At 44.8% G+C, this 14,373-nt stretch overlaps 1 protein-coding gene across 3 annotated transcripts in view; it reads left to right on the top strand.

The window, feature by feature from the left end:
* The window catches only part of LOC311271442 (glutamate receptor ionotropic, kainate 2-like), a 76,281-nt gene that overhangs the window by 49,578 nt on the left and 12,330 nt on the right, over positions 1 to 14,373 (top strand). For all 3 annotated transcript variants that reach the window (XM_084377115.1, XM_084377113.1, XM_084377114.1), the window contains exons 7-13: positions 5,263 to 5,406; positions 6,182 to 6,289; positions 6,399 to 6,512; positions 6,650 to 6,856; positions 7,987 to 8,210; positions 12,296 to 12,414; positions 13,735 to 13,952. In XM_084377115.1, coding sequence (XP_084233241.1) covers positions 5,263 to 5,406; positions 6,182 to 6,289; positions 6,399 to 6,512; positions 6,650 to 6,856; positions 7,987 to 8,210; positions 12,296 to 12,414; positions 13,735 to 13,952 — 1,134 coding nt within the window. The remainder of the gene's footprint in view (positions 1 to 5,262; positions 5,407 to 6,181; positions 6,290 to 6,398; positions 6,513 to 6,649; positions 6,857 to 7,986; positions 8,211 to 12,295; positions 12,415 to 13,734; positions 13,953 to 14,373) is intronic.

Here is a 14,373-nt window from a genome sequence, read left to right as displayed (position 1 = left end):
ACATCCTCATCGTAGGTGATATAACTGGAAGTGTTATGCAGCCTCATTCATTGTCAGAGTCTCCTTTTGTTTGCTGTTAGCTCGCCGACTAGCTGCTCTTCAGGAGGCAGCATTTTCTTCAAAAGTGGGAATTCATCACTAATTATGCACAGACAACTCTCAACAGTGTCCATGCTCCCCATGGGAATTTCATTTTTGTCAGATAAAGCAAATAGATAAAACATCGTCTCACTCAGTAGGGGAGTGAGTGAGATTGGGTATTTTGATTGAAATAGAAGCTCTGAATCATGGCGTATTGTTTACAGAAAACTCTACTTGACTAGTGAAGATTTAATTGCCAAAAATCACAAAGTTGAGAAACGGCGTAATTTATCCGACAGCCTGAAATTGTGACTCGAATAGCAAATACTTGCACCGACGGTGCAGTGAAGCAGCACAAATACATATAAACTATGGAATGAAATGAATAATTGCCTCCTTCTTCTATCAAATCATCAAACCCCATGGGTCTGTCTGTGATCTGAGGGCAAAGTGACTTCAGCTTCAAGAAAACAATGAGCTTCTCTCTCTCCCGCTGACACTGTGACTCTGATGCTGATGGCAATGCTGCCTGTGTGCGTGTCTGAGTGCATGTGTGTGCGTGTGTTGTTGTTGCTCTGTGTCTGGCAGCTGCAGCCCAGCGATGCATGGTGAATAACAGGTCAGCGCTAATCTCATTAGGGCTAATCAGATGTATATGATATGTATAAACAGAGGAGTACCACTGTACACAAGCAGGCACAGTACACGTCCATCACCAGACGGCGAGTAGTGTGTACGCGCGCGTGTTCAGAGGAATTCTGGGAGGAGGATGACTGATTGAGAAGAGGTGAGAAGAGAAAGGGAGACGTCGTTTTTCAGGGTGCAACATTATCAGAGGAATTATGGAATTATGCACAGGTGGAGAGCCGGTGTGAATACTGATGCAGTGGAAAGGAATATATTTGTGTAAACACACACACACACACACACACACACACACACACACACACACACTCAGCAGGCAGCTCCGGAGAGTTTGCCGTTCACCTGTTCTAAATGAGGAAACTGCATGCAACTACGACAAATGAGGCGTGCCTCTGGGAAGCTTGCGGTTCGGGGTTTCTTCGCTACATCTGATCGTGCTCCTGTTTTGTGTGCGGCGTACACACATCTCGCTAATTGGCTCTTGCGCATGCGTTAATGTCTGTTTGTTCCTCATGTATCACGTTTATGATAAAGGGAAAATGCATAGGCGAACTAAGGGGTGAATGAAGGTGTGGGAACGATGTGAGTCATTAAAAATGAAGGCAGACGGTGTCTGGACTGGTATTTTAATTGAAGCAGAAGGGGATTGTGTTATTTCAGATGTGGGTGTTTGACTGAGAGAGACAGAGAGTGAGAGAGAGACGGAGAAAGACAAGGCTACAGGAGTTTTGGGCATTTTGTTTGAAACCCTTTCCCCTCGCTGTTTGAGTGCCCCAGGGGTTCGAGATTGGTTTCACTTAAAGCACTTAAAACACCCCAAAGGGATCTGTGCTTGGCTCTGAAATAAATATCAAGATCGCTCTTGGATTGTTTTTAAATTGAATGCAATCTGCCAGAGCTGTGAGCCATCATTTCACGTTTTCCTCCCCCCTTGATCTCTCCGTCTTCCACTTGATGCCAGCCTCTCTTTGTTTCCATCACAAAGGGATTTTCAGGAATTGTTCTGCTCTGAAGGCAAGTAGGAAAAAGATCTTTGCCATATAAATCATTTGAGCCAGACAATATTTGATGTATCACGGCAATCAAAAGTTAAAAGATGGAGGAAACATATCCAGGAACGGTTGGTACGTCGATGGAGTAAGCTAATAGAATGGCATAAATCATTCAAACAAAGAGGCTGATGGGTGATTTGGCGGAGTGGTTTGTCCTCAGAGTGAAAACACAGCAGTACGGCATTTATACTGTAAAACATCACATAAACTCCTGTTCTCAAGTAGGCTGATGCTTCCTGCAGCCAAATCCATCTTTACGTTACAATAAACAAATTCCTGTCTTTAATGTAGCCCATATAAAACGCTCTTTACACTGCTGCTGATGAAGCATGTATATACAGTATATCGTTATTACATCGCTCTATGAAATTGTCATTATAGCATGTTGTAAGGCTTTTTTCCCCTCGAGTGAATACTGTATATAAACCATCGCACAGAAGTCTCCTTCGTTTAGACACTTCTCTTGTCAAGAGTCTGCTAAAATGTCCGATCCATCTATCCGTTACCTGCACCCACTGAGTCTTTTGATGATCGTGGAGGACTGGAGCCAATCCCAGCTGACATTGGTTGCACCCTGGGGACACTGTGCTAAAATATGCCAGCGGGTTTTAAAGGGGCAATTTTTATGATACGAACAGAATTGTAAAACATGAAAAAAAACAATGAACTAACATTATCAACAGAGTGTGAAGAAACAACAGTGTTGACATTACGTCAAAGACGTCTTTGTCTTGTGTTGCAGATATGTCCACTGAAGATAGCATGCTAACCAGCTAGCCCGAGCCCATCCAGTTTTGTAATACGGCTTTTGTATTGCAAGAGGCGACGGCCCCCATAGTTTCATCTGGCAAATAAATACCGGCTGTTAGCGTAACAAAATAAACTCACAAAATGTCAGCACATGAAAGCTCTTAGTTCTGCGTTCCTTACTATACCGAAGTTCGTTTACTCAACTAAGATGAGCTTAACTGCCTCGTTAACTCAACGTCAAACACACTTCATTCAAACTCAACATGAACTAAATTAAACTCATCAAAACAGTCTGGTTTGTCCGACTCCAGTCTCCTCTTCTAATAATAAATCCTCAGTTCACGACTAAGATGTGAAATATTCCAGCTCCACGTCTTTTCCACCTGCTGCAGATGTCCAACTGTCTGTTGTTTCTCTCACGCTGCACGCTCCTCTCGTCGTCCGTGAAGTTAGTCTTGTCAGCCTCCATACTGTATCCCCTGTTGTCAAACTGGCCTCAGTCTGTCCTGAAGTCTCAGTTCAATCCCAGTTTGGTGTCCTTCAGTCTTTACTCTCACCTCAGGCAGCTGAATCCAGTTGAGCTGGACCCAGTCGCCCTGTGGCGACTCCCCCTGTGAACCAGGGTGCCAACCACAGCTAACTGAGCTGTGATGATAGCTACCAAAGAGCAGCAGGTGTCACTTACTTTGGTATCTTAAAGCGTTACCCCCTTTGTTTTTGGAGTGACCATTGAATTCTGGCCATATTCTGGAAATTATACCTTTTTAATAATCAAGAATAAAACAGTATGAGAAGCACGGGTAAACTTCCAAGCAAAACTTCAAAACTATCAGTTTTAGTGACCTTTTGTCAGAAATTTTAAGCAAACAAGTTGTCAGATTTTTCTTCCACAGACTATATTTATACTGTATATATAATAACTTACTGAGCGAGACCCTGAATGTTGTAGTTTGACCCAAGAGTGTGTCGATAGAAGAATAGAAATGTGGTGTCGATTGATTCTGGAAGGAAAGAGTCAGGGTTGTTGGTGGAAAGTTAAAAGGTCAAAAGCAAAAGTGAAGTGGTGGTAGAGGGCAGATCTTATTTGAATTGCATGAATTGCACCGTGACACGGTCAAACTATTATCATGTCCAAAGTGAATTCCAAATGCATCGTGTACTTGTGAAGTCGAATGAAACTGAATGTGATTAGGACAACTTTTCTGAAATCAGATCGACTGTAAAGTAAATAAAATAAGTCTGGATTCAATTTAGTTGCTAACACACTAATTGGATAATAGCATGTGATGAACTTTCCCTTCAGTGGAGAAAATAGTGTTTGGGTATTGACTGTGCGTATACTCCCCCCACACTATTCAAGAAATAGATTAGCAGAATGGCTCTTTTCCTAATCAGTATTTGCCATGAAACCCACAACATTAGCACACACACACACACGCACACACACATCCACACATAGCCTGCACTGGGAGAGCAGATATGGCACTAGCTGTTCCCGTTCTCGAGGAAGCAGTGGGGATGAAAGAGTGCAGAGATGGCTTTACCGTCCTCTGATCTGCTGCTCCCTTTGACATCAGCAGTCGCCAGCTCCAAAAGCACAGGAGAACCGGGGGGAAAGCTAAAAACCTACAATCTGCCACAACCACACAAACTCCCTCCCTTCCTCTCTGGTTTGCTCTTGGAAGTTTATTTCTGTAATCGAGCTGTCACCATACATATTAGTCGGATGAATTCTGCATGTAACATAATTTCGCCCCTCCAGACCCTTCATGCTTTCCTTTTCTCCCACACGGATGCTCGGCTGCACCTATAGAGGCAACATAGGGAGCTGATATGAGCTGAACAGCAGCACACTGGTCTCCTGCTGTGTGCCTAGCTGTTCTGAAGCCCGGCTCATTCTCTCTGACAGCCCAGTGCGTTCACAAAGACCCTATAGCTGCAGATGCTCTGTGGTCTCAAAGTCATTTTTCATACTCCCTCGCAGGTTGGTCACCCAGGACTTGTCAAATAAGATCACCACAGTGTATTTCAGCCTGCGCGGGACCATGGAAAGAGGATCTTAGCTGAGCTGTAATGTGTGGACCTGGGCGAATGTGGAGAGTCTCGAACTGTGAGGACAGAGAGTGTGAAAGGAGTTCATGTGTGCCGGGCAGAGCTGTGAAGATAAATCTCAGCATGTCGGTGTGATAAATTCCAGCTCCAGCATTTACTCCCTTTGATGACTTATTACTGAGGTCCTATGGCCTGGATATCGTCCAGGCTTTTCAGTGCAGTTCACCGTGTATCCCTGCTCTGCTTTGTGCCATGTGCTTAGCATGTTACACCGAGTCTGTCAGTCAGAGTCGTCCCATCTGCACTGGCGCCTGTTATGCGTTTCCCTCTTTCTGGAGAAGAAGCACACCCATCAGGACCCATTAGTCTTCACCCTGACAGGCCAGCCTTCCACTGAGAGACTCTCCCTGGCGGAGCTTTCTCTTTGCCTCAGACAGTGGTCGGGTATTTTTACTAACAGGCTGAGACACTGTGCCATTTGTGCAGGGCATTTACCGCTGGCATTACTCCTAATTTATGTTCTCTTGTCCCGACTAAAGAGTAAAGCAAGTCACCCGAGACCTCACACAGTTTCTTATGTTCCTTCGCAGGTGAACAAATGGGCCGATTAAAAGGTCATGTGGACAGATGTATTGGCAGGTGTTATAAAAATGTCTAATGATATTACCCCTTCTGTTTGCAGACGGACGCGGCGCTGATGTACGACGCCGTGCACGTGGTGGCCGTGGCAGTGCAGCAGTCGCAGCAGATCACCGTCAGCTCTCTGCAGTGCAACCGCCACAAGCCGTGGCGCTTCGGGGGGCGTTTCATCGGCCTCATCAAAGAGGTACATGGCCCATCAGTGCGCGCCCTGCCTCGACCTCTGACTTACATAATCTGCTGAGCGCTGTAGTTTGGGCGCGTTATATTGATCGGTTCAATCACGTGTTTGCAAATATTTCCTTTGCAAACCACTGCGGCATCGTCTTTCTCTTGTGATCATCATGCTAAAACCCATTTAAACATCGTAAACAAGTTTATTGCTTAATCTCAGTAATGTTCACGATGATGTCCTCTAAAACAATCCACATTTAACGACGTGTTTTTTGTGATGTCTCATTTCCGTCCTCCCACTTTTCCTCTGTGCATATCTCAACCGGTGCCTATATCAAAGCCTCTGTGTGTCTCCTTAACTCTAGTCAGGGTCAGCCATTTGCTTTGTTCTACAAAGCTCTTTCATTCTGTGGATGGTATCATTGCAGGTAATTTTCAGAATGAGCCATTGTAGTAGCTGCACTTCCTCCCCCTCCTGTGTCGACTATCACTCTCCATGCCCGTCTGTTCCTCCAATGGCTTTGAAGTGAAACTTCAAGCACAATGAACCACATGCATAATGAACTCTTACCTGTCAAACCCGCTTCCATCCTCGCTGCCTTATTGTTTCTTGTTATGTTGTCGAGATAGACAGTGAGGGGAGAGCCAGACAGAATTCATAATTGGGACAGAAAAAGTTTAATGGTTAGTGGATGGATTGATATTGTCGAGAGAGACGATACCTTAAGGTTAATGGAATGACTCCGCTGAGAGCCGAGGATCTTAGTTTATTATGCTGCTGTCTGCAGGCTCACTGGGATGGTTTGACCGGACGTGTTCTCTTCAACAAGACCAATGGGCTGAGGACAGATTTCGACCTGGACGTCATCAGTCTGAAGGAGGAGGGGCTGGAGAAGGTGTGTCACCCAGTTGATGCGTGCTTCTGAGCCAGAAAGTCTGGGCATCGTATTGCTATCAGTAGACAAGACAAGGTGATATAAACTTGACATTGAATTGTTTCAACAGATTGGAACATGGGATCCTCCCAGCGGCCTGAATATGACAGAGACTCACAAAAGCAAGACTTCCAACATCACAGATTCTCTGGCTAACAAGTCCCTGCGTGTATCCACCATCCTGGTAGACACAGAACAAATGAAAACAAACACGCACGCACAGTCAACAAATACACATAGGGAAAAAAAACAAAAACAGCTCAATATCTAATACAGAACTGGCAGACGTGCTTCTACACCAATTTATTTTTCCCGGTACAGGAGGAGCCATATGTGATGTTTAAGAAGTCAGACAAGCCTCTGTATGGGAATGACCGCTTCGAGGGCTACTGCATCGACTTGCTGAGGGAGCTCTCGGGCATCCTCGGCTTCCGCTATGAGGTGCGATTAGTGGAAGACGGGAGGTACGGGGCGCTGGACGAGGGCACGGGCCAGTGGAACGGCATGGTGCGGGAGCTCATGGACCACGTGAGTCAACTATATCACCAAATAGTAACATGCAGAAAATGCAAAAAGAAAAAATGAAGGAGTTACCATAAATCTCTAAAAGCACAAGTGATTTTATATAATTATGATAACCATGATGCAATGCAGCAATCTTGGCTGGAACAATAAGAACTAAACATGTATGCAGTTTTACATCTCAACACTCTTGTGTTACATTTTTTATATCCATGTGTTATTTCCAGAGAAACTGAAGAAAATGTCCAAAAATCTGAGTTAAGAAAGTGAGAAAACATTCCTGGATCCGTCCCTTTATCTGGATTCGATCTATTCTGGGCCAGGACCCAAACTCCGTCCAGGTTTCGTAGAAATCCATTTAGTAGTTTTTGTGAAATCCTGCTGACAAAGAAACCAACCAACATAACCTCCTTGGCGGAGATAATAAAAACTCTCTGTTGCTCAGTTTATAAATGTTCTGAGGCTCTACAGCCTGACTTAGCTGGACTGACTGAGTCAAGTTGCTAAGTTAATAACAGTTCTCTTCATGTGCTACTGTAAGACTATGTTTTAGCATTCACCAGCAGTCATTTTGATAAGATGGACATTTAAAACCTTCATCACATTGGAAGGTACTGTATATGTCTTACTCTCCGTCATCGTGAATTGTAATTTGTCAGTTAGCGTGAGCAGCAGAAAACCAAAAGGGCACCACCCTCAGAATCTCAAGAAAACAGAAAATTCACTGTAAAACTGTCTGTGTTAGAGGAACAACTCATTTCTTGAAGGGTTTATGCAAAAATATCTCAGCGCTTAGCACCAAGGACGCTAATCTTATGTTGAGAGGGGACATAGAGTGCACTTGTCATAGATTTATCTAATCCCACAATAGTTACCTTCGTGACTCACCTCTGATGCCACGTAAGAAGGATCAGACATGTAACCTGTAATTTCCAGAAAAACTCAGCCTCCAACCTGCTAATCTATCTGAACTAATGACCCCAGCTATTTTCTCTCCTCTGTCGTGGCTCTTCCTCCTCTACATATTGACCCGACCAGCTGTCGACAGAAATCAGATGCTAATTCAATTGGTTGTCTTTTATTGGTGGACTCAAACCCCTAACCTCCCCCACTCCACCCTTATTATCTCATTACAGAAGGCGGACCTGGCGGTGGCTCCTCTGGCCATCACCTACGTCAGAGAGAAGGTCATCGACTTCTCGAAGCCCTTCATGACACTGGGGATAAGTATCCTGTACCGCAAGCCCAACGGCACCAACCCCGGAGTCTTCTCCTTCCTCAATCCCCTCTCGCCCGATATCTGGATGTATATTCTGCTGGCTTGCTTGGGTGTCAGTTGTGTGCTGTTTGTCATAGCCAGGTAACATGTCAACCCTGCCTCCCTTTCCCTTCCTTCCTTCTTCCTTCCCGCCTTCCTTCCCCCACTTCCTTCCTCCCTTACTGTTTGCCTGCTTTGACTAACACACAGCAGTTGCTCCCTCCAGACCTGAAAAGGGGAATTCATTCACCGAAAATCATCAAGCTGTGACTGCTTGAAAAAGCAGTCCTGCAAGAGGCAGCCTCTTTATTCTTAGGTGCCTTCAGGGATGTAGATATGGTCTCCAACAACAGGATATCAGATCTAAAGGCCTTACTCTAAAGGACCATACCAGTGTTTTTGCAAGCTTCCTTGTACTTCTTACTACTGTTGATCTTTTCCCATTTGCTTTAATATGCAGAATATGAAAGCTAGGCAGCTAGGGTTTTCAAAATCAAAACAATGAAAGAAAAAGATGTCATTTGATGATATGAAGCAGCATGGAACCATGGGAGTTGTGGTCTTCGTCAATAAACAAACCACCATTTAGTAACATTAACTCTCTAACGCAGTGTTTCTCAACAGAGGCGTAACCGCTTTGTGTAAATAGCAAATGTACCTGCGCCCACCTGTGTGCCACTGGGCGTGTTGGTCTTAAAATGAGGTGTAGTTGATGGTGCACTGCTATCTTTAGGCAGCAGGAACTGACCCAACATGAAGCTGGTCTGTAGTCAAATGCACAGTATTTTACCTGCTATTTAAAGGGCGCATTATTCATACAGTAAGATTTGCCTACATGGGAGGGTTCACAATGCATGCACAGTATGATTTAATGATTAGAGAGGCTGCTTTTAGTTATTTTAAATATTAATTTTCAGAGCCTCCCACCTGCTCATGAACTCCCCCCCCCCCCCACACACACACACACAAAAAATTGCATTATTAACATTGACTGATGAAGTAGCTCTGATAGTAATAACAAAGAAGGTAATAAAAAAGGAATCAGTGTGTACTCTGATTTTGTTTCCTCACAGTAAGTTTGCCAAAACAAAGAAAAACACTGGTATGGCCTTTAAATCTGCAGATTCTTCACACTGTTTGGGGCGTATTTACGCAAGCCTCAGCAACTGTAAAACCAGCTATGCGTTATATCTCTTAATCAGCTGTAAGAAATGGACAAGTACAACGCTGACATTGCACAAGTACAAGTCTTACACATATCTTGATGAATCCACCCCCCCAACCCCCCAAAACCCCCCTGATGCATGACCGATGTAGGAAGATGTGTGTTAACCCCAGGGCTCCTCCTCTTTTGGGTTTGGGTTTAATGCACGCTCCATCGAATGTTACCGGCAAAATGATCACACGAGAGGAAAGCAGCAACTGTCACCTAAGTTAGTTCAGAATATGCAAATGAATCCCCTTTTTTTTTTCCACGGTTGGTCAGGGTAAGTGATTAGCATGCAGTTACATTGATATTCTTCTGCTTGGAATTGAAATGGCCTCGGTACTTATTAAATTATAATGCTCTGGTCTGAGTGCATGCATTGTGCCCTTTTTTGCACACCGTGGCAATAAATAGTGCTCCGAAAAAATTCAGCAGTTTAAACCCGAAGTACAGTGTTTTTTTTTTTTTTTACAGTTCGCTGAGCTGGTTTGTCTCATAATTGTAGTATTGATTGCACGGCCACTGATTGATTGGTCAATCCCCCAGATGCAGAGCATATTATTTTCTTTAATCCCCTGACGAGGGAGCTTATGAAGTCTCGGTTTTGCACAATAAAACACTAAACACCTCAATCTCACCGGGGATTCACGTCTTTGAGCAGCTTCCCACACATATACATGCTTTCTTTTTTCTCTGACTAAATAAGCGATCTCATTTCAAGCTCCAGAGAAATACAGTTCACTCAGCGGCTTCTTCAAGCTCTGTTTGTGGTTGAATTGATTCCTCTCTTTATTAACAAAACAAATGGCATTCTCTCTCAGATCGCAAAACCTTTTTTTCCCTTGTACACAATGTCCACCTGCCAGGAAGAACGGACGAATGGATGATTTAAATTGCATTATAACGTGTTTACATGTAATTACAGGCTGTCGCAGTTTTCTCCCGGTCCAGGACCCTATGATTATAACACCCCCAACACAGCCTCCTCACTTGGCCTGAGAGAAGAAAGGCAGCAGATCCATAATTCCAGCCAGAGTAATTGAATCCAACAGACAGTTAATGGAGGGAGCGTGTTGTGTTATTGTGGCCGGGGACGGGCGAAGGAGGAGAGGAACGGGAGCATAGGAAATAGACAGGGAGAAGAATCGTTTTAGAATTCTGTGTGCAATTCGACATGTCCCTTGTGCTCAGTGTGAGGAGGTGACCTTACGTCCGCATGTTCCACATCGCCTTCTTCCTGGTGATCGGTGTGCAGAACACGGCCCGCAGGAATACGGGACGGCTGCAGGCAAAGGTCATACAGAGGAGCCGTCGGGCCCGGTGCATACAGAAGACACGTGTAGACGCTGAGGGGGACAAACACAATCCAATCAGTGTGTGTGTGTGTGTTGTATGGATTTAAACAGATTCACCTGTCCTCCGGCACATATCGGATGTCACCCACAGTTTGCTTCGGGCTGCAGCTTAACACTAAATATAACGTCCGACAACTGCATAAATAAATCATCAGAGAATATGTTTGACTTTGAGACGGATGTGATTGAGCCAATGCAAATGCACCGACACAGGCACACCCACACAGCTGTAGAGGCTCAAACATTCATGCGCCAGAGGCTTGACACACGCAGTCATAAAACCGTACACGCATGCGAGCGCACACGCCGCTTTCCGCACAGCTCCGCAAGGCCATCGTGCCGTCTCTGTTGCCGGTGGTTTCAAGGAGACCGAGCTCATTGACATTCCAGCAAATCAGGCATCCTGATGGGGTTGACAGGAAGAAATATAATGTGTCATCGCAGCCACGTCCACGTAGATGAATCTCATGGGGGAAGGCAGAGGAAATACATGACAATGTGACAAAAATGTTGCCGCATCCACGATGCTTGTAAAATAAGATAATTAGGCTGCTGCAACAACAAAGAAAAATCAAATGACATATCTGCATGTAGATCTACAGCAGTGCTGCCGTAAAACCGCCGACGTATAACGTTTGGTTTGGTAATGTGAAATGCTGCTCTGTGTCTTGTAAACACGGCGTGTGCACTATATATACATAAATACGTCTCTGAAAGCTTAGCTGACAAATGGCATCACATTTCTGCACAGTATGAACCTTCAGGACTCGGCACGCGGGCTCATTAGCATGCCACGCGTCTGAGGGGAAAAGCTCCCCAAACCGCCTCACCTGATGGGCCCCTCAACTCTGCATAAGCAATGTTCTCTCCATCACCCACTTCAGCACAAACTCAATCAGATCCTGATGCTTAACGCTAACCCAATCACCCTGCGCTAATGCCATGCCACTTTTGCTTAGGATAATAAATGAGAAATGTCCACAGCTGACCCGGAGACAGTGACAATCAGCCGAAGGCAGGCAGCGGGAGGTGAAAGGGGGAGGTTCATGGGGCAGGAAAGGCAATCCAGGGGGGAAATGAGGTGTAGGTTATTGGGGTGGGGAAGGGAGTGCGAGAAAAAAGAGCGAAATGAGTGAGGGAGTGGAGGAGCAGAGGTGGCTGCTGGGAAGCCAGGAGGGGAAAAAAAAGAAGAACAGTCCCGTGTTGGGGGTGTGAGGGAGGATGTGGCATCAGCAGAGTAACTGTGATTGCACTTGCTTGGGGAATCACATAAAGGCTCCTGAGTCAGTGAATCCAAATGGGCTCCAGAGATCATCACGCTCTGGGACATGATCACCAGTGACAGTGTTATTCCAGCCTATTGATCTGTTCTCACAATAAACTGATGGCATTTGAATATGCCAATAAGTTGATCTCGGCGAAAGCCAGGATGATTTGCTTTGGTCTCTGCAGAGGCTCTGACCCTGAGGCCACAGCACAGCATTCCTACACATTTACATTCCCTTTGTTCCTGCTCACGATGTTTTAAAATGTATGTTTTATGTGCCGTTTAATCTGCACCAGGGAACACGCTGTTCCTCTCTTTGTGCTGACATATCTCTCTCTGTGCTCTCTCCTTTTTATAGGTTTAGCCCTTATGAGTGGTACAACCCGCATCCATGCAACCCAGACTCGGATGTAGTGGAAAACAATTTTACCCTTCTCAATAGTTTCTGGTTTGGAGTTGGGGCTCTCATGCAGCAAGGTAGTTGCCTCAGCCTGTGGCTGCTGTTGCTCTGTGGAGCTGGAGCTCTCTATATCCCACTGTCTCTGAGGGTTGGGTTGTTTTATCCAAGCCAGTGGCAACAAGAGAGACCTGAGGGTTCCTGTGCTAGGAAGAACTTAGTGTGAATGTGCATATAATGATTTTTTTGTATTTCATCAGCTAGTTCATAGGAACATAGAATAAACCTACATGTGTATAAATAGCTTTGGTTTCAAAGGTCCCATAGTAAGCTCATTTTCAGGTTAATACTATTATTTGGGGTGTCTACTAGAAAATGTTTACGCGCTTTAATATTCAAAAGTTTTCTCGTAGTGTTCGTTGCTGCAGCATTTCTGTTCACCCTCTGTCTGAATGCTCTGTTTTAGTGCCTGTCTCTTTAAGGCCCCTCACCCAAAAAGTCCGGTCTGCTCTGATTGGCCAGCTCTCACAAGCCTGAGCAGGCACCGCCCAACATGTGCCCACGGCAACTCTGCTGCTGTTTTTGCAAACATGATCATGATGGAGGCAACGTTGCATTTGAATTGAGCATTTTGATACTTTCACAGTATTTATTTAGCAGTTAGACCCACGTTATGATAAAAAAGACATGGATATCAAACTTTCTTCCATTTGGGTGCATTAAAAAACTGAATTTATTTGAAAAAGTCTGAAAATCAATGTTTTTATCAGCAGCAGCACAAATAGCCCAACTACTGAGATTTATTCCAATGATATACAGTCTATTATTCTTTATCATAGTAATGTTAGTACTACAGTATAATACCCAGTGTCCTCTCCTCTTGCCCTTGGCCCATCAGCACCTTAGAGGTCAGTGGGGTGTGGAGTCAGGATGTGAGGTTACCTTGGGTACATGACTCTCTGGCCCAAAACAGCCTGTCACTTCTCCACCCTGTTCCGAGCGACTGGTATTGAATGTGTTTGATTTGATGTGATTGATTTAAACGGCCGTCTTGTTCTCAGGAGACAGTTTTTAAATAGAATTTTATCTGCGTCTCCTCCATTATTTCAAGTTCTCACAAGATAATTTCACTTGTTTGAAATCCGACCGTCGTCTTGTTTTGAGAGCTCTCTCTCTCGAGAGAGAGACTCCTTCTTGAAGCGAGTGGCACATCTGCCTGAGCTGAGAAGAGAGTTCTTGAAACAAGTTTGACTGTTCTTGCAGGAACTCATTCTGTTTTTTTCCACGTGTTAAAAATAAACTTTATAATTAAATACGAGATTAGAATCATAATGAGGACATGCTGAGATGAACTCATTTTGCAGTGTAACATTCACTCCTGCCACCCCCCCTCACACCAGGCTCAGAGCTCATGCCCAAGGCCCTGTCGACTCGAATAGTGGGAGGCATCTGGTGGTTCTTCACCCTCATCATCATTTCTTCATATACGGCCAACTTGGCCGCCTTCCTCACTGTGGAGAGGATGGAGTCGCCCATAGACTCAGCCGATGACCTGGCCAAGCAGACTAAAATCCTGTACGGGGTGGTGGAGGACGGAGCCACCATGACCTTCTTCAAGGTAGCTGGGTCTGCCAGAGTGTTTATAGGCGGCTTTTATGAGGAATCTTCCTTTCTGACTAATTAAAGTTATAATCCGTAATATTTCGGTTCTGATTTAATTGGCAACACCTGTCATTAGTGGCGGTAACTGGTGGGACTTTGTCATAAACACAACACAAGAGAAACTGGTGCATCTGTTTACTGCGCGGCCGAACAAGCTCACGTTGATTTCCGAAAGAAGTCAGTCAATAATAATTAAAACTGCGAATTTCATGATTCACACAGAAAGAGTAGTCTTCTAACCAACCGCAGGGCGCAGTAAAGGAGGAGTTGGTTACCTTACTGATGAGCTGGAGGTGGCCTGTCATCTGCAGCTCTTCATCTACCGGCTCACCTTGGCTGCTCCGTCTTGTTTCATTACTCCCCGCAATATTTAAAAA

Source organism: Pagrus pagrus, assembly GCF_965226575.1.
Source record: "Pagrus pagrus genome assembly, chromosome: 16".
Classification (NCBI taxonomy): domain Eukaryota; kingdom Metazoa; phylum Chordata; class Actinopteri; order Spariformes; family Sparidae; genus Pagrus; species Pagrus pagrus.
The sequence above is the reverse complement of the archived record's forward strand: the minus strand, read 5'-3'. Positions and strand labels throughout refer to the sequence as shown.